Raw genomic sequence first — 26,353 nt, forward strand, 5'->3', positions numbered from 1 at the left:
CCATCAGGCATGGTCTTGAAATGTCCAGTCTGATTTATCATAGCCAATCATCAGATGACCATGGAGACAGACAGACTGCAGCAGAATCTAATTCTCTGACGCTTGTCATGTCTGGGCATCCTAAACAAAACTGAATGAAAAAGAAACAGCATGTGAGAACATTTTCATCATGCTCTGATGTATGCATACACTGTTGTACTCTACAGGTTAAACAGGAGATACGTGGCCTCTGCAGACAAGAGCACAAGCCTATTAAATAACCATAGATAGATGTAAAGTCCCACCTGTACTGTGGCAAAAACTCCGCAAGATATATATATATATATATATATATATATATATATATATATATATATATATATATATATATATATATATATATATATTCACAGAAAAAAAGGAAATGTTTGAACTAGGCACTGCACTTGGTGTCTTCATGTAATGGCTTCCGACAATATTCCACTGTTGATTCTATGTTACAACTGCCACTGGCTATCTTACATAGGTCAGAGAGTTCATAGCATACACCTACAGACAGGTACAGCACAATTATATACTGACTACACCTTGCTGAGGATACAAATATATCAGGGAGCCAGCTTGTAATTTAATAATTAAGAAGAACAGGTGAGTTCCTGCTGCAGCATGTGTTATGCAGCTACACAGACTTATAGGTATGTATCTATATTGATATGTATATATATATGTATATATTTATATAGATATATATATATATATATATATATATATATATATATATATATATATATATATATATATATATACATACACACACACATGAATATATAAGTATGGGTGCACCTCAGATGACTGAATGTATGGAAAGTCAACTGTAAAAACAATGACCACATAAGGTCAAAAAACACCAGTGTTGACATTCTAGTATGTATATGCTAAGAAACATCCTCTGAACATGCAAAACTTACCAAGAAAAAAAAGTATTGTTTTTACAAGGGGAGCAAGAGCTCTGCATCTCTCACATGCTTTCATAATTAATATGTACTAACTCCGAGACTGCACAAAACCAAGGAAAGGATATAGGTCCTAAAACCAAAACTTGTACAGTCTCACACACCTGTCAACCACTACCGTACGAGATAGCACAATTCTTGGTAATGGTGAATGTGAAGAAATTAAACACTGTCATCTGTGCTAGCATGCCTGGCTGAAGTTTTGAAGATGATTTCATATTAATATGTTATTATATGCCAGCATGACAAGTTATGATATATGTACACACACACACATATATACATATATATATATATATATATATATATATATATATATATATATATATATATATATACACACACATATATATAGTTTCACATTATAATCTTGAAATGCTGAAATGTCGAATTTCAGTACTTCAAGACTATTGAGACTATAAAGTCGAAAGTGCAGTTATGCGAAACTGCATAATATCAAATGCAGAAATGTTGCATTTACTATTATGTGTTTGCATACGTGATGTGTGGTGCGGTTTGTGGATTTAGCTGTGGTTTGAGGTAAGTGGTGTTTTTGTAAGGGTAGGTAGGGCTTTTAGTGTGTGTTAGTGTGTGCAGTGGTGAGTTTTATGTGTTTGTGTGTTTAGTGCGACCTCAAAGTTAGTATATATAAGTAGGGGGGTGGGGGGCATAGACCCCCAAATGGGTGTTCCAGGGGAGCTTGCCCCCCTGCTTTTAGCAAGATTGTTTGTGTGTGTGTTAGTTTTGTTGTGTTTGTGTGCGTTGGTTTGTTTTTTTTTTTTTTTTTGCAGTGTCGGTAGGTGTATTTGTGTTTGTGTGGTGTAGTGTTTTGTTTGTGTTATGTTCGTTGTTTGAAATTTCACGGTTTTACATTTTCGAGTTTTTGATTTTTCGACTTTATAGTCTTGAGATACTGAAATTCGATATTTCAGTATTTCGAGATTATAAAATGAATCCATATATATATATATATATATATATATATATATATATATATATATATATCAATATATATATCAATATATATATATATATATATATATATATATATATATATATATATATATATATAGGTTTACTATTGAAATCTGGAAAATGCAGTGCTCAACTGATTAAAATGGCAAGCTGAAATGTGGAAATACTTGCCATCAAAATGGCATAACCTCAGAACTGAATTAATCGTGCACCGTAGTTTGATCTATTTGACATAGCCTTAGGTGACGTCAGTCACCCAAGCTATGCACCGTAACTTACCATTAGACTATCAAGTCAAGGGCATATGGTTTTTATTGTTTTGTAGGAGGCATGCCACCCTGCACCCCCCACACCATCTGCAAATAATATATTCTAACTCTGAGATCGCACTACAGTAAGGAAATGGATAAATTCCTTGTTCCTCACTGTACTGCAATCTCCACTCACAATACCAAACTCAGAATACCGAATTACACTGCACACTCAGTTTTGTGTATCCAGTGTAGCCTAGTTCAGCATTGTGCCCTTTTGAAAAGTTGAAAAGTGCTTTTTGAACACATGACATTTGTAGCAGGTCTGCATAAATAATCTGCATTCCCTCAAGTGTCTCTCACACACACAAAACACATACACAGACACGAATAAAATCTCTAACACATTTATTCTCTTCTTATGTTCCATCATGCAGGGGTATCAAACATTAATATGTGCCTAAGATAATGCCTCCCAATAAAACAAACATAAACTAAAAATGCAGCATACAATTGTACTTAGGATATCAAGTGCAAGAGGAGATAGCAACTTATACATGGCGTCCACCGTAAGAACAGCTAGCAAACTGTACATTGCATTGAAGGACAATAACAGGGAACATGACACACTTCTAAGCTACCAATGCAACCATGGCTGAATTGTATAAGGCCACAAAATAGTAATACTGCATGCAGTGCCCCTCTACACAGAAACATGCACCCTGTCATAACAAAGAATATCTCTTAAGATTACAACACCCTCTCAGACACTTACCTGCATGCCCTTACTTCTATGCTAAATATAGACATTAAAGATCAGCACATTCCCAGTGCAGTTTCTAAGCAAATATTGTATGACATGGTAGCAGATCCTGTTAAGTGTTGTGATACATGCCTATCTTTAAAATGAGTAGGCTTCAGTGAACTCATGTTTCCAAACTTTCCACAAGCTTAGAGCAGTATTCTGGAATGCTATAAGGGCCACAACAACTATGAAAGCTTATATCATGTACATTTGAACCTTCTTGTATGGCACTTATGTTAATAAGACAGTAAATAATTAATGGCCCTGTATGGTAAAGCATCCTTCAGGATCTTCTACTGACTCAGAATATCTCCAGCATGGGTTATGTTATGTTAGCCTTTGGTACAAGTATAGTGGTCTCAAAGCATCTTAAAAAAATGTAATTTATTGCATTTAGGTATGAAAAAATTCACATTCCATGTAGGTGACACATAACAACAATCAGACACTGACGTGCTTTTTGATAATTCTTTCTCTTTTGACTATTATGTCTCCATGGTGCTTTAGAAGCCTTCTGTCTGGCTCATCTAATTTCAAAAGACATCCCCTCTAGATCCAATGAAATCTTAGTTCTCCTTTACTTGTACCTCATCAGGTCCAATACTGAACATAATGTCACTTTGGCATTTATTTCTGCAAATATCTCACTCATCTTGAGTGATATGTGAGATGCATAACTATAAACATCAGTGTCCTCAAAAATCTTAGCTATCAGGAAAGACAGGCAGTCATCCCACTGTGGTCCTTCTCTTATAGACTCCTCTTCCGGGATATATGTCTAGCCTTTTGTGCCATGAATGATCCAGCCTTCCTACACCTCCTACTCCTTCACAAAACAAATGATTTTCCAAATAAGAAATTAAAGGAACTAAACTTTCATCAATAAATAAATAAATAAATAAGACACATTGGCATGATACCCCAATATATCACACATTTCTGGAACAATCTTCTACTATATGTTAAGTAGAGTAGCACCCTTGTTTTCACAGAAAATCTAGATCTTTGGGTAGCCTGCCTCAAAGTCTCCCCCAGTCTATCTTGTGTTGCCCAGCTTGATGCTGGGGGAAGGGCTTTTGAAAATGGCTTATTGGCCAGGTTTGTAATGGAATGCCGACTGATTGCTTAGTACTTATCTATGAATCTATGGCTGTCTTTACTTATCATGACTATGAAACGTCACAGAAAAATTATCCTCATTGGTGTGTACATATCTATATACTAAAAGGATTATGACAACAAATAGTTAATAAATTGCAACAATATTCTGTAATGTCAACTGATCAAAGATTAACATCAGTCTGAGTCAGGTATAGACACCATTCTTAATATTTCCAACAAGGAATAAGAAATAACACTATTTTATTGCTTCTATTTGATAAATGTAATATAGATTAAGTTATTACTGATTCACCTCTTTATTTTGTAATGTACTAGAAAAAAATATTAAATGTTATAGGCTAATCCATTATCAGGCAAAATAACTCATAGAAAATTCACCAACCATGAATGCCTGAATGCCATTCATCTGTATTCACTCCGGAGGGATAGCAGCTGGTGTATCTATTTACAAAATTTATATATATGTGGCATTCCATTTACCTGGCAACACTTTCCAGTGGCTTAATATAAAGCCTACAAAGGATGTGCAGACTAATCTGATCCATTTAAGAAGAGAATTATTTATATACCAGTCTTGCCATTTGATTTTTTTTTGCTAAGTTGCCATCGGACTTCTAATAGCCAAATGTGTAGTGCCCAAGCAATAGATTCAATAAGAGTAAGCCAATCTGTTTTTCACCAGCTCAAGTATTCTCAAATGATGCATTCTTGGTAGATTGGAGGGGTATAATTGAGGTGAACAATCGTAGATAAAAAATGAGTATCAAAATCTTCCTGAGGAATATAGTTCCTTCTGTCTAGAACTCTCTCTGAGTTATTGGCCATTTTGATAATGTTAACATTACCTGATGGGATGCCCATGCACTGGCCCAGTAATCAAGGAGCCTCAAGCCTCACCACTAACACCAGTGAGGGGCATCCACATTGGGAGGATAAGTGCACACACAGTAAAGTACAATTTCCCTTAAGAGCACACAGAGATCACAGTCAATCTGGGGCTGGTTTCTCCCTTCCTCTTCAAATCCCCAATAAGACTACCCACTGGCACAGCTATAGGGTACAGATCTCAGCCGAGTGGTCAAACCAAAACCTCCAGCACCCTCTCTGTCCAACCAGTGTTTCATGTCCCTTCCCAAGTAGCTGACACACACACACTTTGAGATATGAATTATAACAAACACACAGACACTTCTGGGGAAGGCTGGCACAGGTTCTTCAGCTATGCCCCCTCCTACCTAGACTATAAGGTAGAAATTACTGCCACCAACCATTACTTATCAGCTACTATAAGGTCCTTCCCAGTATTACTGTTATCCAAATAGTAAGTGTGCCCCAGGGCTAAGGCTATTATAGAGTGGCTTAGTACAGTATCATCAGATACATGCAAGTACTCTGAGAGCTTACATTATCTCTACACAAAACAGCCACATTTAAAAGGTTTGAAAATAGTTAATAATAAATAATAAAAACACAAAATAATACTCATTGATTCAACACAATGACATTAAAGAATTCAGAAATCACAGCAAAACTCTTTAAAATAATTTTGTAGGATAGTCTGACATAACTATAGAAAACAACTAGACTAACCTGGCTATATTTCTATCTATCTCTAAGAGAAATACTAAGATCTAAATAACTCTACTTACAGAGCAAAGCAACTGCTGTTGAGTTGTCATTAGATCTGAAGACCAATGCAAAATGCTACTCTTTCTTTCTGTCCTTAAATTGATAATACACACTACTGCTGAGTCATTTCAGATGACATCATTCTTGACACTTCTACTTAAGTTTCCCACACTCACAGTACTTAACATTTTAACATTTCTTTTTGTAGACTGCACCTGCAGGAAGCCACAGCAATAAAATACATTTTACATGTTAAACCTAGTAATTATCTCTTGTCTTAAAACAATAAAAATAATTTCCAGCACAGACATCCAGTCTCCGAACTTGAGATCAAGCAGTCATAAAATGCTTTACTTATAATCTTTCTTCCATCAGGGTGCACTGTGATTACATTTTTGAAACTCAGAACATACACAGTTTTCTTGCATTTGTTACACAAGCCTGTGGATCATATTAATATTTACGAGGACAATATAATTATTTACAAAATTCTATCTAGCTAGGCTGGCAGCCTCTCTGTTGATCACACCTGAGTAGATTGCAATATTAATCCTATTTTTTTTAATATCTAAATATGTTCATCTTTGTCTTCCTTCATGTGTGACTTAGACAAATTTATGATATTATGTAATTATAGGTATTGCCACCACAACAATCTATCATCATGTAAACTCTCCTTCAATGAACTGAAGTCTTTGATTTTGTTGTCTAGCGGGGCCCAAATATATAGGAGAAAGGAGTTCCTCACCTTGATACATCGCTTCTAGTGTATGCATTCTTTTCCACTATATCCCTTCATATGAATGATTATCCCAATAAAACATTTTGTTTTCCACCTAGGCATCCCATCCCCAAGGACCACACAATTTGTATTATGCTGGGAATACTTTCCCTTCTAATGTAGCTAACTATATGAACAGACAAATGGGTCACAAGTTTTGCTATCACTGTTTTGTAATGATGTAACTTGGGTATCCTACCCGCCCTCCCCAGACTAAAGAGAAGAAACTGTTTTTTCTGCTCAGCCTTGGACGGGATCCATCCAAAAGAAAGTAGAAAATTAATCTTTGAAATGTGTTTATATATGCAAATTTGTACAAGCGTGGAAAATGTGTAAATAGAAACGAGAGTTTTGGGAAGTGTGCATATTTTAATCATTTGGATTTTCATGACAAAATGTAGCAATGATTTCTGCCAGTAGCTTATTTTACTAGTTATTTGTATTTGTAATAGATGATAATCATTTTACATCTTCTGTATTCCCAAATAACTGCATTCTAACATTATATTCTAATGTCTGTCAGAGGATTAGGAATATATAGCATTACTAGCTATTTTAGAAAAAGGAAATAGAAAAGTTTTTTGTTCACTAGTCTCTAGATCTATGATGTGCTCCAGATATTTAAAGTCAAAGGCCTTCTTATAACTGTTTTGTGGATATGAAACCTGTATGACACAGTTGTTAGCATAAACAAGCATTCCATATGTTCGGGCGGTAATTCACATTTTAATTTAAAATCCAAAAATACTGCAAGCAGAAACAAATGCTCCATATGCTGGGGTATTAATGCATGTTTTAATTTAAAATCCAAAAAATGCAAGTAGAAACAAGCATTCTATATACTGAGGCAGTAATCCACATGTTTTAATTTAAAATCTCAAAAACTGAACGTGCACTTCAGTCACTAACTAGAAGGGTAAGTGAGACAGTGATAGGCTCTGTTTCATTCCACAGTGCAGAGAGTAAGCAGGAGAGATAACACCATTTGATGTAATATAGGCTATGGGCTTGTTATATACCAACTTACATTTCCTGATAAAAACTTCAGGGGAAATTTAAATGACCCAAATGTTCCCAAATAAAGCCCCAGTTGAATGAGTAGCTGATTTTGCTTATGTTGAAATAAAAATATTTATGATATTAAAAAAAAAACTGCATATTAATTCTTGCATTGCAGCACTAGAAAACACTTTATGAGATTATCAACTTTTGTTCAGAGAGTTTTCAGTTTTTGGGAAAGAACTCTGAAGATATTCTACCAAAACAAAACTTCTTATAATGCTCTTGACATATGCAGGTAAGAGTCAAGAGCTTTCCCAGTGCATTCACTAAAGACACGTGATTTATTTTCTGTAGTTTAGAAGTAGTAAGCTCTCTGTTGATGGTGTCAAAATAATATAAGGGAGAAACTGCTGGAAAGTTTCAAGCAAATTATCATTAAAATGAAGCGTGACATGTCTCAGAAAATGCCACTGCCCAGCTCCAGTTGCAAACTCATTTCTAAGTAAGTCAGACCTGGCAACGAGGAACATTTTTCCATTCATCATTATCATCAACCTCCTTTTTCACATTTTTCTCTACGAGGTTGGGGTGTTGTGTTAATTGTTGCCATCTCTCAATATTCAATACCAAACTCCTGCCTTTTTCAGCACTTAAGCCTGACTATCGCAGATCCTGTCTCACCCAATCCATCCACCTCTTTGTTGGATGCCCATGTTTTCTCTTACCTTCTTCCTGTCTGTTCCAAATCTTCTTCACCAGATTGTCTTCTGCTTTTCTGCATGTGTCCAAACCATTGCAGTCTGTTCTCTTTTGATCTTTTCTGCAAGTGGAGGTACTTCAGTTTCTGTTGTTATTCCTCATTTCTTCGTTTGTCACACAGTGTGCATCTTACCACCCTTCTCAGGCACTTCATTTCCATCACCTCTAGCTTTCTCATCTACTCTTCCTTTACTGCTCTGGTTTCTGTGCTATATAATAGTACTGGTTGCACCACTGTTTTGTACACCTTACTTTTCTGCTTCTTTAGCATTCTTCAGTCATACACTACACCTGGCAATTTATGCCAGTTGGGTGCCGTCCCTCTGATTCTAGCTTTGACCTCTTTATTCAGACTTCCCTTCTCGTCAACCACCCCTCCCAGATACTTGAAGCTATTAACCCATTCCACGATCTTCCCTTCTATCTCAATTCTCAACTTCTTCTCATTTCCAAATTAGATGCCATTACCACTGTCTTATCTATAGTCAGTTTCATCCCATGTGCCTTCAGTTTTGCAGTCCATTCTCCTATCTTTTGCTGAAGTTCTTGCTCAGCATCTGCCTGTAATTCCACATCATCTGCATGCAGGAACTTTGTTGCTCTGTCCCCTCCGACCTGTTTGCTAATGTAGTCCATCAGCAGTATGAACAGCTGAACCTTGTTGCACACCCATTCTCATTAGGAACCTCTCTATTAGACAGACCACTGGTCATACTTGAGTCATTGGTTCCCTGTACATAGCCTGCACTAATTCTACCAATGTTTCATGGACTTTGAACTACCACAGTACTGCCCAAATCAGCTATCTTGAGACCTTATCATATGTTTTCTCCAAGCCTAGGAATGCCCAGTTGGACTCCTTCCTCATCTCTAGTTTCTCAACTATCTGTCTCACTGCAAACATTAGGTCATTTATGCTGTATCCTGATCTGAATCTGAACCTGAACTGCTCAACTGCTCATCTCCCATCTTACTTTCTACTACTTTGCGTATCCATTTGTCAATCACCATCTGAAGGACTTTCATGCCATATAAAATGAGTTTGATGTTTCTGTACTGCCCACAGTTGTGGATGTCCCCTTTGTTCTTGTACACTGACACAAGTATGCTTATTCTCCAGTCATGTGGGATATGCCTTTATTTCCATACTGCTATGAGTACTCTCAGGAGCTGTTCAGACCTATTTCGTCCAGCATCTTTATCATATCTGCTGTGACCCCATCTGAGCCTGCTGCTTTCCTTCATTTTGCTTAGTGCTGTTCTTACTTCTAGAGTAGGCTCCTCTTCTTCTCTCATCTTAGGATGTGTCTGGGGCAGTACAGCTTCTGAGGGGGTTTTCTTCATTCAGCAGCTGTTGTAAATACTCCTTCCATCTGCCTTTGATGTCTTGTAGACTGGTGAGCAGGTTGTTACTGGCATCCCTTATGAAGGGTGCCTAACTATCTTCTTTATCTTTCTGTCTTTGCCTTGCAACCGGATATAGTTTCCCTGTGCCTCCTACTGAGTCACTTTCCAAAAGCTGGTAAGTGCCTCTGATGCCCTGTTCTTTGCTACTGCAACTCCTTTTCCTTTTTCCAAGAATTCTGGGAATTGGAATTATAGGTTAAAACATTTTTTTTTGTTTTCTACTTGTGCTACCTAAGGCAGGATGCCCTGGTGAGCAGTATTCTTAAAATAGCCGATACCTAAAAACAGTTTTACACTTTTGAAACAATTTGTGAAGAGCTCATGTACTGTCCTAGTAAGAAATAAACAAAGTTATCCCTATACACAAAGCTTTGCTTCTTAAAATTGCAGTATTTATAAGTCAGTATCGTTATTATACAACCTGTTAAAATTACCTGAAAACATCTAATCATGCCATGATAATGACCAGCTGGCCAGGCAGAAGTAGCATGACTTATCTGATGGTAACAGCACAATCATTATCCTTCCCTTTATCACAGTTGCCAAGTTGTTAAGGATGAACAGCAGCTTATATGGGAATATTCGATTAAGTCTGAGATACTGAAGCCTGCCCATGTCTCTTATTACAACTCACAAGGCTATGTACGGATGATGACATACTTGAATGTTGTGAAAAGAATTGTAATAATTGGGAAAACATTACTGTCCTTTCAAAGAAAATACATAAGAAGTTTGACTAAAGCTAAACTCAAGTCATGATAAAAGTAAAAATGATGCATTGTACTTGCCTTTTTAACAAAAGCGTAACATGTAAAAGAACATGTGCAAGACTGTATATAACCATGTTTACTTTTGTGAAATATGTTGCAGCTTTGAAATGTAACTTTGCATTGCTTCTTGACTATTTGCACTACTGAAGAATCTGCTGCATGAAGATTCTAAGTGACATGATGATGTATTAATTAGACAGTAGGTTGCCAAGATTTCCGCCCCACCCCCACCCCCACCCACATAAGAAAGAAACTACAGAAACAGGAAGGGTATCTTCTAAATAAAAAATTCAAGCCCAATGAAGTCCTGTTTTGAAACTTATAAAGATGCGTCATTACTCAAGTGCATAAAGACGATCTGTTCTGTCCTCCTGTTTCTGCAGCAAAGATGCAATTCATAGAGGCCATTTACACTAATGCAAGATGTCTGCAAATAACTTAAAGCAAACGAAGTCATAACGAATTGCAAATGAGAAATGATGTAAAATGGTGTAAGATAATCAGGCCTCATCCCACCTATTTGTGATTCATAGTCAAAATGTTGTGCATTTGCAGTCCATCTGCAGATTCATTATAAAAGGCATAGTCGCTCCCATTCTATCTACTTTGTAATCCACAATGATGCTGTTACTTGCCACAAGACTTGTTATTTCCTAGTGTGAGATGCTTGTCTTGACAGAGCCAAAAGTGCTTGCACACAGTGGTACTTGCTGGCTAATAAGCTGGAGTTATAGGCAGAGAATAGCTCAGTACAATTTTGAGAATCAGGAGATACTTGATAGGGTCAGAGTGGATAGGAATTTTGTAAGGCTCTTAGTAAGTATGTATGGCCTCCACAGGGGCACTGAAGGGGATGCATGGCCTTCCTATTCCTGTGTATACAAAGGTATGCACAGTCATAGAGTTCATAGAGTTCATAGATTAGTACTAAGCTACCTGCCCTTGCGAGCCATTTTAAGCCTAGCCAATTATCCCTTGTGAGATTCAAACCCTGCACCTTGTGTTTGTAAGGCAAACACCTTAACCATTAGGCCACCCTCCCAACGGAGCAACAACACTTGCTACTTTGGCAGTTTCTGGATGTACTCTTGGCACACATAAATCAGTACATCTACTCCCTGATGTCACCTCAGGACTGAGCCCAGACTATACATGCCTTTTATGAGGTGGCATGTTTCCCTGAAGTACTTGGTGTGATAGATAGCACCCATGTTGCAGTCAGGGCCTCATCTGCTCAACTGGGTGAGCAGTACTGCAATTGGAAGGGTTACCATTCCATCAATTGCCAGGTAGAAAGTGATGCATGGGGGTACATCACCAATTAGGCTGCCTAGTATCCTGGCAGTGCACGATTCCCAGATTTGGCACACTTCCTCACTCTACTACCACTTACTGCATGTTAGGATGCCCAGTGGTCATCTTGCTGGTAAGTGGAAAATATTTTTTTTTCTTTTTTTTACATTATTTAAGTAGTTATTCATGGTAAAATGCATTGCTGAATACTAAACCATTTTTGTTTGGTTTGTCACCCACCCTAATTTTCTCTCTTTCTCTCTCTCTCTCTCTGTCTTTCTCTCTCTCTCTCTCTCTCTCTCTCTTCTTTTAGGTGATGCTGGGTATCCAATGGAGCCATTCTCAAGACATCAGTGAAAAATCCAAGTGAAGCTACTGAAGACAGTTACAACACAGCCATGTCTTAGATATGTATTGTCATTGAGAGGGTATTTGGCCTCTTGAGGAGTCATTTTCGGTGCCTGAATGAGTCTGGTGGTGCCCTTCAGTATGACCAGCTAGCATGTAGGATGTCTACTGCATATTACATTCTGCACAACATGATCTTGTGCCTGTCTAGTGGTGAAGTGACCCATTCTCTCACTATAGCTCCATGTTTCAGTCTTACTATGACTAATGGTGACCAGCCAGCATCAGAAACAAGGGAACCCATGTGGCAGGCTTGTGCATGAAATACATCTGTACAGGTAAAGAGGTGGCTTCTAGTCCAGAACTATGGACTATGATATTCAGCTTAGTGTTTCCTAATTGATGCATGCAGTGATATCTGTGAGCTATGCTGTGTGATACATGGTCTACTGTCACTGCTCATCAAACATTCCCTCTCATCTTTAAAAAAAATTTTTTTTTTTTCAAAACAGGTACTCATATTATTGTTTGTAAAAACTCATGCCTGTTCAGTGATGACATACCTGCTGGAGAGAGAGGTATGTATCCCACAGACAAAAAAATCATCATCTGTGCAGTGGTCAGGGTGTTGTGGCAGCAGTGGTTGTTAACATAGCAGGATACTCATTTTAATCTTTAATTTTCATTTTAATATTTCTCTGAATCATCATGTAATACTACTTTTAAGTTGTAGGTAATTGCCAGCTATAAGAATAGTAAACAGGACTTGCTGGAGAGACAGGTATGTATCCCAGAGACTACCCTGTCTCTGGACCAGGCTCCCCATCCATGTGAAGAAGAGTTCCTCCCTAACCCAATTCAAGTGCAACTTAAACAATTGGATGGGGAACAGGAAATTCATCCCTAGTTTGCCACTTATGTCTCTAACGGACACAGGTAACCTGTAAATGTTTCGTCTCCCAAGTCCATGCTTACACTTATCAAGGGTATCAGAACTTGTCAGAGATTTGGGATGCATGGCTATGCTTAAAAAGACCCTTGTGGTCATTAGCCTAGTAAACACCTATGGCCCTATAAAGCATCATAAAAGGAATAATTACATTTTTAAAGATTGTGTGCAATGATGATGAGGTGGTGTACCTAGGTATGCATGCAATGAATGTCTTGAAGTGAAACATTTAATAAAAAGTGCTATTTCAGTATTTAACATGAGCTCCTACCTTACAATTGAATTAAAATGTATCGTATTGTTTTTATATTGCACAATGTTTGCCCAGTTTGAGCTATTATATTATTTGACTGACTTAATATCAATTAAAGTATTGCATATCAGATTATTTCATTTTGTCATACACAATAATGTGTGGCCTCAGAGACAAAAAAAATCATCATTTGTAGAGTGGTGATGGTGATGTGGCAGCAGTGTTTGCTAACATAACCAGGATACTCATTTTAACATTTAATTTTCTTATTAGTGTTTCTCTGAATCCTTGTGTATTACTACTTTTAAGTTGTAGGTAACTGCCAGCTGTAACAATAGTAATGCATACAGCATTAATGGTGTTAGTCTCTGCAGTCTTATGTTATGACATATGGCTTTCTTTCCACAGTTCCATGAGGTTTTAAGCAATACTACTACAGGAATGAAATGCATACAGTTGAAAGGTGTCTTAAGTTTCCCCTTTCTTTTTTGTTACATTATTTAATAACTTATTTCCTGCAGAATTAAACATTGACATATGTCAGAAGGTCAAATTGTAAGTAACAGAAATGTCACAGAAGATCAAGGTCAAATGTGTCATACACATCTCCTAAGGATAGGCTATGTGATGATGCAAGTGATTTTGAAGAGGGACTGTCATGAGAGCTGGATGGTGAGTTGGTCCAATGTTACAACTTACTTGATGCAGGTGATCCTGCAGAAACTTATTTGACAATGCTATGGGGCCATGATTGGGACTTCAAATGAGACGTTCTTCTAGGTGAAGATGAATGTAGACATGGCCTGTATGAAATCTATTGCACTTGCTCCCCCCTACTAACTGCAGAATTTCTTGTAAAGCACTTGTAGTTCCATGTGATCTGTCTTCAATTGTCTGGACAGTACCCCATCTTTTTCCCTTTCCAAAAATTGAATCTTACTTGAGTTTGGTTAGGTCCTAACTAGTGTATGAATGGATGTGGCCACAGTTGCTTGGGGTGCCACATTATACATCAATCTGATCATGTCTTTATCCCTACGCTCTGCCATTTCCATGTAGTACTGGAAATCCTCACATATACCCTGGAGGACTGACCATTTCCAGCTGACTCTCTGTGACAGTGCTCTCAGTCGTAACAATGTCACAGCAAATTTGCTGCTGGATGCACAAATCTTTATGAATTTCCTAGGGTAGCTGTTATAAATTCCTGAGCCTGACACCCTTTTGCAAAGGTGTCACTGTGGATACTGTTATGTCTGAATTTCTGCCACCATCCTGAAAGTGTTTATCTGGGTTTAAAGATACTGGTGTAGAGGCACATGAGTTTTCTTCCTGTACAAGCTGGAGTGGAATGTCAGAATATGCATGACTTTGTGAGACACTGTCACTTCCTGCAGGGATACTAACATGTTGTTGGTTGTAAGATTCTGACATTAAACTTGGAGACTGCACGCCACTTTCTTAAGGCTGTCTCATAAGTATAACTATGTTATCACCATCATCATCATCTTCAACAGCCATTCTGCTTCTAATATTATTGTTACAGTGGAACTATTAGTTTCCACTGCTAACCCTGTAAACAAGGAATTAAAAACATTACAAATAAACAGCATACACTACTGTATGCTGAGTAAGAAGGTGAGGGGGACATTTACCATGCAGACTCCCTTCATTGTTATTATGTGCAGAAGTGAGGGCTCACCCATTAACAGTCATTATAGTGAATTAACTGTAATTATTCCAGGTTAGCATTCAATTCTCTAGATATGCTACTGCTTTTAAATCAACATCCTGAGCAGATGTGTGTTGCTGCTGCAAATATTGGTAATAGGCAGTATCCACACCACCTCTCATCACCTTCTGTGACACAGTCATCTCCATAAATGGAGAGGAAGTATTCCTCTTCTGGTGCTAACAGGACAGGTGTAGGATGTCCCACCATAGTGGTACAGGCAATTGCAATCTGTCTCACCTTGGCTCTAGCACATTTTACGTTATTATTTGCCCTCTTCTTCCACTGTGTTAATGCATGTTTCTTTCCGCCAATAGCATTTATATCCATAACCACTTGATTCCATACATTTGTCCTCTCAGCTTGTTTGACCCCCTCCCTTTTCTAAAACAACATTTGCTATAGGTCCTAACAGCTGCCATGAGGCTGCAGGTCTCCTCATGGCTAAACTTATCCTTTCTCTGCCTTGATACCTGGTTTTGCATCATTACTGCATCTACAAATATATGCCATAGTCATACACACAAAAAAAAACTTTGGATGTAATCATCAGTCAAACAACACAACAATGAAAGCATGCCTGCCATCATCACAAAGAAAAAGGTTTGGTGACACAAAAATCATAATTATATACATTTGGAGAGTTTCAATCCAACCAAGTAAGGCTGTGTGAACTAATGTTTGTACTATCATTAATACATTCACAACAGTAAGGCAAGCAGTTTGTTGACAGACCCGTATCTTTCCCCTCCCAGATTCTTATATTTATAATGCATACCTCTCAACTGTACAGACTTTTGCAGTGTGTCTAGATTTTTGCCTCATATTTTTGCTCCATTCTTTCATAAAAGTGTAGTTTTCTGGAAAATCATTGGCAATTCATTAAAGACTGAAGTCAGAAAATAATGCCATTTGATTTTCAGACTTCATACTCTTCAGAAAATACATGCTAATGTAAAACTTGTTATTCTATCAACTTTCTAAGTTTGTAAGAGCAATATTTAAAAATTATCCCTATTTTTTGGCTTTTGTCCCTCTATTATTTATGGCTTTGTCCGGATGTCTTGCTCTATGAGGTTGAGAGGTATGTTATAATGTCATTTTTCATTCAAAAGTGATACACAGAAATCTTCAAGCAAAAACATGTATATACTGCCAACAAAACATCCTTGATAATTTACTACTTCACAATTATATCACTGCAAACTTCTTAATTGTACCATGTGTGCACACTCACTAACTTACAACAGAATAACCTTATCTTTCTCAGTTATCACTAGGCATTTTTACTGTTGCTATAATGAATTTCATTCACAAATGACAATTTTACAGTATCATTTAATTCAACTTAATCTGTCCATCATACCAGCAAAGCAAACATTTCTTCATACGAATTCAGTAATCTAACATAATTTTGAATTGGTTCATATTAATTTATAATTTTGATTTCTTAAGCCATTTGCTGCCTAACTCAAGTAATCGCCAGCTAATATGACAGTGTTAAATGTATTCGTATAAGTTCATTTATATGTTTTGTATGCAAATCAGGCACCTTTATGCTTATCTCTGTAAACTGCAGTAATATGCAAAAGTGTAAGGCAACTTATTCATGTAACCATGTCTCAGGTAGTCAGGAATGCAGCCTCAGGTTCTTATGAAAATGCAGGATAGTAGCAGAGTCCATAGCAATTCCCAGAGGGTTGCAGGAACACACAGATAGCCTCAGTTATTCTCTTAACTGATAATATTTAGAAAAGACAAAATGTAGTCATATGCAAGTCTGCACATCCATAAAGCATAATCCCTGCTTATCCAAAATCGTATAGCATGTCTTATCACCTCAGATCACTCAACATTTACTAAATATTGCCACTGACGCACATGGAAAGATCTATTTCTTCAAAAATAAACAAAAATCTAAAATAAATAAATAAATAATACTGATGCTATACTGCAAGAAAAATGCATACAAAAATTATTCCTTCCTGACATTCAGGAGTAATACTCTAAAAAGGTAGACACCACTGTAGAAAGCACCATAAACCAAATCCTTTGGTATAAAAAGTAAGTTTTAATCTGTTTTAATGCACAACACTACAAATAAGTTTTCGTCCAGCAGACTTCATCAGATAACATTCAGTAATGGATTCCCAGTTTTATATAGTGGCATCAAAATTCACTTGCCAATCATAAACACTGTTCTGATGTACATAGCTTTTTAGTACTGAAATTAAATAAATGATTTTATTGTAAATTTTAAGTAAAATTTTAATATGAACATTTTTATATGTATTTAAAGTAGTTTAGCAATATTTATAACTAATTTAAATGTTTATTAAGTGGTTTTGAACAGTTTTTTTTATCAGTACAGTGTTTATGATTGGCCAATGAATTTTGATGTCACTATACAAAGCTGGGAATCCATTACTGAATGTTATCTGATGAAGTCTGCTGGATGAAAATGTATTTGTAGTGTTGTGCATTAAAACAGATTAAAACTTGTTTTTATAGCAAAGGATTTGGTTTATGGTGCTTTCTAAAGTGGTGTCTATCTTTCTGGAGTTTTTTTATGACTGTTCTGACACTACTTGCTTCATTTTATTGGTTACTCCAAAAAGGTAGCAACAGCAAGGCACAGCAACAGTAACATATGTAAATAAAATGATAACTAATGATTTAATTAATTACTTTTATCTACCATATAAATGAAATGTGAATGTATTCTTTAAAAAAGGAACATATAGTTGACAAAGCATTTTTGGTAAAACCAAACTTGCCAAAAATAATATTACCATGTGTAATGCCCCTGCTTGTTAATTGGGTTTGGTTAGGGTGATGTTACACCCAAGAGAGAGTGGTTCTGAACCTGTGAACCACAGCTCTGCTCATACTTTCTTCATTCTGGTACTGACACATTTAGTGATGGCAGCATCTGTAATGGCATGATGTCACACTCCATGGTGGTCTGACAAAGAGACCAAAATTATGCTCTACCCTCTGAATGATTCATACCTGGATAAGATCCAATCCTGCACAAGAAGTTCATGTTGGAAAAACAATTGACAACTGGCAGGAAATGGGTGAGCACTTGTTAACCCTGACAGAGTTTATCCACTTTGGCCCCCCAGTGCTGACACAGGTACAATGACCTATAGAAGCATAGGCCTGACCAAAAGTGGGTAGATCAGGTGATGGCAAGAAGACTGGATGTTTATGCTAAGTATTTCTTTTTTTTTTTTTTTTTTCATTTTTCATTTTTTTTTAATTATGTCAAACAAAGGTTTAAAAAATAAAGTTTAAAATGGTAGCATAAATGAAGGGAGATGCTAGAAGAAATATGTGCAACTGTAAATATGTATCTATACGTACTAATGATATATAAGAAAGTATAAATGAATCTGAATAAAGAAGTGCATCTACATCTGTATAGAAATATGGAAAATTTATATTATGATATACTTTTGTATATAAATACAAATTTATATTTATAAGTAAAGACATATATGCAACTATGCATATATATATATATATATATATATATATATATATATATATATATATATATGCATACACACAGAAGCCGAACAATTGCATTGTCACACCATTTCATGCATAACAGGTATTACCTTACTAAGTACTTGAATTACATGCAGACTATTGTTGTAAAGAAAGGATTTTGTTTGTGAAGGCAAGAAAATATTTATTACTATTAATAATTGTATAAGATATCCATTTCTTACACATTATTAACTGCACGCACAAGATGGCTTCATTCAGTAAGGTACCACAGCCTAGCCAGAGTAGTGGTTGGGGAAAGGGTGGAGGCCTCGGTGCCAAGTAAATGACCAGCACGTAATTACATGATGAATGTCCTAGTGTATTATTTTTATACATTGCTAAACATTCTCTATATATGCTTATACTCTGCTAAACATTCTCTATATATGCTTATAATTTTTAAGCAGAAAATTATTGAAAGTGCACAGTACAGGAGGATACTAGGCTAGCAGCCCTAGATCCCTTGCAAGCCTAGCCATGATAATCCTAAGCTGCCTCAATTGTGTTTGGTCAGATGGATGTAATTTGTAGATTGTGTCTATGACAGACACCACCTACCCTTCAAAAGTTCTATTGTATCAAGATTATGTCACCTTAGATGGGACTGAAACCCAGAGTCCCTGGCTTAAGAATCCAATTTGTTATCCATGAGGCCACTGGGGCCTGACCTTTTGTTATGAAGTATATGTACTGCATCCATCTGTAACAGTAAATATGTTTTGTTTAATGAAGGTTGATGTGGAAAAAAGTTAAAACTACCTTTCAATTGTTACAATTTTTATGCATGCAGTTTCTGCCTTTTCCTAAAGAAATTTCACAGTGTATAACTTGAAACTACAACTTAAATGTTCAAACTATAATAGTTGAATGTAGAATTTACATTGAAAGTTTATGGTAATATACAAGACAACACCCCATCCTCAAATAGATAAACTTTGCACATATCTGAAAGTGTAACAATTGGAAGGAAGAATCACTTTTATTATTTCAATTTACATTAGGAAATACTTCAGATATAAATAAATGTTCAAATAAATAAACATATGTACTAAGCAAGTGCAACAGAAACTGCAAGGCCTTGCAGAGCAGAACTAGTAGTTATGTCATAAATATTAAGGAGAAAGGTCAGAGACAGGTAAACAACCATGCTGTTACGTGTTCTCTGTGTAGCTGAAAAAGAGATAGAATATCACTCCAGCCAACAATGTAGGAGACTGTCCAGACTGACTGAGAGTACTGGTAAGTATCGGTAAAAACCTTAACATTAAAAATAAGAAATGTCAGGTAATAAATGATGTTTCCGGTCTTTATCTGATTTCATTATATAACTGCAAGAGTATTTATACACAAAGATAACAGATGGACTAATGTGCTTTCAATACAGTAATGCAACAAATCCATAACTGGCACACATTTCTAAAGCATTACCATTTCTTATGTTAAACCAGCATATCTCATTATTATCAGTAGACAGCAAATATGAAAAACCACCAGCACTTGATAGCAATACATTGATTTTTCTCATCTGTGCATAAGTATTTCCCACACATTTTTTGTTACTTCAATAAAGATTTAATAAAAAAAAAAAAACTTACTGCTAATAAAGATTGAAATGATGTGTAACACTGTGTGTTAATTTATTGTCTGTATCATTTAATTGCCTATCCCATGATGCCCTTTTTCTCTAATTTTCACATTTTAATTACAGCATGCCTTTGTTGTTATTTGTTTTCATTTTCTTCCATTTCTGTTCATTTTGTACAGGTCCATAATTCTTAGTAGAAGCCCAGCCATGTGCCTCCCATGTCAAGGAATGTTCACCTTCTGCCAGTCCAGGACTGCATTAGAGCACTACAGCACTCATGTATTAATTTAAAAAATGAGTCTTCTTTTTAACTGGAGCAAATTGTTTACTACAAATGTTGCAACCAGTTGCAACAGTTTACACCCTACCTGCACAGAGCACTATGGCACTCATGCATTAGTTTAAAAAAAAAACACGTCTATTAAACTATAGTAAACAGCTTGCTACAAATGTAACATACAGTTGATGCAGTTTAAGGTGCTCTGCAGCATTCAGGGTTCACTGCAAATGCAATACTGGCTTTTAAAAGCTGGTATTGCACTAAAGAGAAAGAGATCATGATGAACTATGGCCAATCATGTCCCCCAGCCCTTTGTTCCTGGGACAATTTTCCCTCTTGCCCCACCCTAGTTACAATTCTGTATCTTTAGTCAGAAATAATGCTTTACAGTTTAGATGTCTGATGATTTTGTTTCTGGTTATTTGTCTTTTGTAATGTTTTATTTTCAATTGTTGTGCAAACTTTTTACTGTTTGCATATTTACTTGAAAAGAAAATATTTTAGCTTCTTAAGTAAATAATTTCATTATTCAACTTCAAATGTATGTGGGTGATGTTTTACTTTTTAATAATTTTACCTGTACATGGGGGAATAATTGCATTTATTCAAAAATAGTAATGAGAATATGAGGTGCAGGAAAACTATCACAAAAGGAGGATATAGAATGTATTTTATTAAAGGTTATATATTCATCTTGGGGTCTATATTATGTGATTGAAGAATCTCTTCTTCGGTACATAATAATCGACACATATACAATGAACACTGTAAACTGATAACAGCCACGTCCTCGAATTTTTTCCTCAGGAAAAAATTCACGTGGCTGTAAAATAAAAAACAAACTTTAAAACACTAATCAAGTGGGTTGCTTCACCTTCCCACACCCCTGATGTGGGGGGCTGTGCCCCCCACCCCCACAACTAAATATACCAACTCCGAGATTGCTCTACATTGAAGAAAAAGGCAATTCCCAATAATGGCCAACTGAATTTTTTTCCAAGGAAAAAATTTGATGACGTGACCATTCGTGGTTTAAAGCTTTTGCTGTACATGTGTCGATTATTATGTGTTTGAAGAAAAGATTATTCGTTCACAAAATATAGACCCTTCATTTTTTCCCCTCATGCACATGTGGGACTTATGATACACAAATGATCTGATGCTCCCCAAAACACTTTCAAAAGTACTGGCATTCTTTGCAATAAGCAGTCATGAAAGTACCAGTTAGTGTTCATGGGACAGGATGTAAAACCTCATTTAAACCAACTTCTCTTTCTGCAGCAATCTCATCTCTCTGTCAGAAACTCCCCCACACCCCTGATTGATATATATACTAACTCTGAAATTGTACAATCCCTGGGGAAAGGGAATATTCCCCTACCTGGGGATTGTCGATCTCACATACCTGAACCCACAGGCAAAGTAACACAGAAAAAAGCAGTAATAATGTTTCAAAACAAACCACGTATCTCCAAAGGTTTAAAACTTTTATTATACAATTGTAAGCGCTTTCATGGTTATCCAAGACTGCTTCATCAGGCAACAATGCAATGAAACCCAACACTTCTTATACCTCTCATTAACATCAATTTCTCAACTAAAATAACAAAATTTCCCTCCAAAATTTTAAGAAGTGCTGGGTTTCATTGCATTGTTGTCTGATGAAGCTGTTTTGGATAACTGTGAAAGCGCTTACAATTTTATAATAAAAGTTTTAAACCTTTGGAGATATGTGGTTTATTTTGAAGCATTATTACTGTTTTTTTCTTTGTTACTTTGCCAGTGGGTTCCCGCATTTCATCTGTACGTGGACTTTTTGTGGATAGTTGGGATGTTTTAATAGATCTCACATACCTGTCGAATATATGTATAGTCGACCAGATGTGATCAGTTAAACAGATGCTGACCAAACTCCCTTTCGACCAAACCAATGGAATCCCTATATCTATCTAGAGAGAAGACTAAACAATATAGATAATCAACATAATAAAATTGATGAAATCAGTAGATGGATAGTGATTTCTTATCTTTAGCATATTAATGTACTGTAAAGGTTAAATATTTTATTCAACCAGTTTGGTTTATCAATCAAAAACATTCACAATACTTAAATGTTATTAACACCACATGCATTTGTCACCACTTCAGTGTGCACTAAACAAGCTAGATCATGAAAGGCATTGATGTTTCTCCTTACCAAAAACATTCCTCTGTGTTTTCAGTTTTTTTGTAAATATAGACAGAGTTCCATTGTAGAGGCTTGATATTCTTGCTTGTATATTTCCAAAACCAAGTTAAAAAGTGAGAGACTTTTTTAGCTGGAAGAAGGACCCTTTTAAGATCTGTTGTATTATCACATGACATTCCAAAACTTCCTGCCGAGATAACTGGGACAGCAAATACAGTACCAATGCTACAAGAGAAAGCAAAGAAAGGTTTATCATGGTAAATATGATTACTTTTTTTAAAAACTGAAATTGAGGGTTTCAGTCACATGTCAGCTAAGAGCACTTTATCACAGCTCCCAGTCAGATCATACTCTCTTGGGGAAAACAGTAGCATTTTTTTTTTGAAGTCTTTCAAAATAAATATGTTTCATAGTGTCAGACAATATGGTCATTTAATTTGTATAATTTGTTTAATGACACAAAAAGCACAACTGTAATATGAGAGACAGAAAGGATGTCATTACATTCAAAGAATGTTTCACCAGCTCAGTCTTTTAAACTCTAGAAATAATTTTCATTAAATACTACTCAGATTTTCACTGTTTAGACAAATGAATACACTAGGTAGGATAATTTCTAATTGCTACAACAGACCATTGTCATCAAATAAATCAATGTGAATATGCACAACAAAAATTGAAGTATAGAATCTAGTTTAACTAATATGGATTATATGCTTTAAGACAATGAGGTCCAGATACAGTTTCATCAGAATCAGACTCAATATCCCCCAAAAAATGTGGATAGTACTAACATGGAAAATAATACATGAATTTATAGGCTCCATGAAATGACCAGGAGAGAAGCTACTTCTTATGCAAAATGATAAATCATACTCATTTAGGATGGCATTTAAACTGGGGCATAGCCTACATTTTTGTTATGGTATACCAACTTCCAAAATGTAGTCCACACTCCCCTATGTCCAGCACCCTCTTGCCACAAACACTGCATCCGGGATTCAATAATGCCTACACTAAGTGTACACTGGTATACACCATTCTGAGTTAACAGACAATACAGACAAAACTCACACCTTCCTTCTAATTTTAGTTTTTCTACTGATATTTTTGCAGCCTTAAATATTGACAGGGATTCATAAAGGTTACTACAAAGTGTAGACTACATGTGCACTTAGTCCAATCTTTCTAAGTGACTAGAAAGCAAAAGACTGTGATAAGAATATTCTTGAATACATATTGTGTACATTTACATGTTTACTACTGAAAAAAATGCAGAAATGACAGGCTTAATCAAAGGCGAAAATTTCAGAAAATACTATTTAATAAAAGGAATAACTTCATAAACTAAAACTATGCTTAATATGATTTGTTTTTTCTTTTTTAATTTAGACTGTAATATTATTTATGAAACAAAATAAATAATATATTCTAAAAAATGTGTGCTTTGTGGCATATGTGGCATATGCCTGTCTACACTTACATATTTAGATCCTTAAGCCAGCAAAAGAAACCAATGACAATGTTAGTCAGATTTATGTTATAGTAAGATTATTAGCTTGATTTTGCAAATTGCTTGTTCACTGAAAGATATGGTTAATTATAACAAGATTTATACCATATCAGCTTGTTTTGCAAACCTTTTGTCCAAACAAAATATTTGCTGTTAAAAGAGAGTTTGCATAACTGGACATTTACCTCTCAGCTTCCCTCCTTGCACAGAGAAGTACATTTTGGTTCTTAAGTAAGGCACCAAATTATAATAATACAGCCCCTGGGATTCATTAACAAGTATGTAAGCTTTGTACAAAGCCTACATGATTACTTAATGTTAGTGTGATGAGCAGAATGTGCATGCTGTTAAGGAATCTTCAAGTTTAGTAGCACCTTTTTGTGGGTAGCACAAATGTAGGCAAACACAAAAAGGTGCATGGAAGCTTGAGCACACAATGTAAACAAATGGTGCTGCCAGTAGCCAAACACACTGACAGCTAATACAAAGCAAGGGCACGATTACTGAAACAATTAAGATTCAGGAGGGAATGTTAAACATAAAAACTGTTCTCATATAATGGGATTAGTGCAAAAATGAGAAGCAGGGGAAGTTAAACATGGAAACTGTATTAATGTAGTTGGATTACTGTAGAAATAAGAAGCGGGCTAAGCTAAATGGGAAAAATGTAACGCAGATAATTAAAATGTGAGTATTTCACAAAGAGCAATTTTAACATTGATAATTTTGTATTAATTTAAACAAGCCTGTTTACCCCTGAAGGGTGTTATGTACACACTAACACACACCATGGGGGGCATTATTGTGCTTAGAGAACGGGCTGTCTGTAAAATTGTTGTGTTTTACTTACTTATTTATATTTTTTTAATACATTATTTTTTATATATATTTGATGTAAGACAGTTCCTTCTCCTAATGTTTCAAAGTTGATGTAGTACATGTACATGGTGTTGGAAGAAGCATTTTACATCCAAAATATATCATTTTAAAAATCTCTAGATATTTGCTTTATTTTTTTGGTCCCTTATGGCTAAAATGTTTCTTGTCAGTCATTGTGAATTGACTTTATTTCCTTCAGAAAATTCATGTTAACACAAATCCTGCTATTTAACTTACTTTTGAATTTTAAAAGAGCAGCATTTAAAATCCATTGCTATTTCTGAGCCTTTGCTCCCCCTTTATTTCAGGCTTTATCCAAGGTCGAGAGGTATGCAAGCCTCTTTACTGCTGCCACGGGTTCATCATTCTCACTCTGTCATAGACACACACACACACACACACTCACACACACACACACACACACACACACACACACACACACACACACACACACACACACACACAAAACACTTCAGAAAGCGCATACTAACACAAATCCTATTATTCAAGCAACTTTGTGATTTTTTTTTTTAAACAGGAATATGTTCCTGTTTTGAGCCTTTATTCCCCCTTTATTTTAGGCATTATCCAGATAACTTGATCTAAGACGTAAGGGATACTTAAACTTCTTCAGTGCTGCTGCTGTCAGTGCTCAGTCATTCTCAGTCTTCGCTATCTCTTTCTCTTTCACTCACATACACCTCACTTTCATGCACACAAGCACATATTCACACACACACATGCACAGAAAGATAAACAAAGACACACACACACACACACACACACACACACATGCACTTTTATCTGTTATATTTGTTTTTTACATTCCCTAAACAGCAAAAGCACTGCTTAGGGAGTATAAAATAACAGCTCTATCAATCTCACTTTCACTCACATGCATCCATACACTAACACACAAAGACATACCCCAGGATTTAATAAAATCCATGTAGGCACAGTGTAGACCTTACTCGGAATGTATCCATGTACATGGCCATGGTGCCCCCTCAGCAGCACACCATGCAGATTAATGATGACATGTTGCTGAGGGAGAGCCAAGGAACACGAATGTTGAATCACTGTTGTCTGGTTTGTTTTGTTTGTTTTTTAAATGCATGTTGGCACAGCGTGGAGCGCAGTAATGCCAAGCTGTGCTCACAGATAGACAGCTGACACCTGCCAGACATCTAAATATAGAAACCGAATGTAATTAACAAGCACAGTCTCATTTTATGTGTTTTTTTTATTTGGCATTTGCATAGTGCAGAGAGCTGCTAAGCCA

The 26,353-nt window shown here is 36.1% G+C and overlaps 1 protein-coding gene across 1 annotated transcript in view; it reads right to left on the reverse strand.

Annotated features, from left to right (window-relative positions):
• Positions 1 to 26,353, reverse strand: part of LOC122804231 (heat-stable enterotoxin receptor-like) — a 1,796,602-nt gene that overhangs the window by 1,649,575 nt on the left and 120,674 nt on the right. Inside the window, exon 2 of the mRNA XM_044073980.1 lies at positions 22,689 to 22,904. Within this exon, the coding sequence (XP_043929915.1) occupies positions 22,689 to 22,904 (216 nt within the window). The remainder of the gene's footprint in view (positions 1 to 22,688; positions 22,905 to 26,353) is intronic.

This window comes from Protopterus annectens, chromosome 1.part1 (assembly GCF_019279795.1).
Source record: "Protopterus annectens isolate FY-2018-M chromosome 1.part1, PAN1.0, whole genome shotgun sequence".
Classification (NCBI taxonomy): Eukaryota; Metazoa; Chordata; order Ceratodontiformes; family Protopteridae; genus Protopterus; species Protopterus annectens.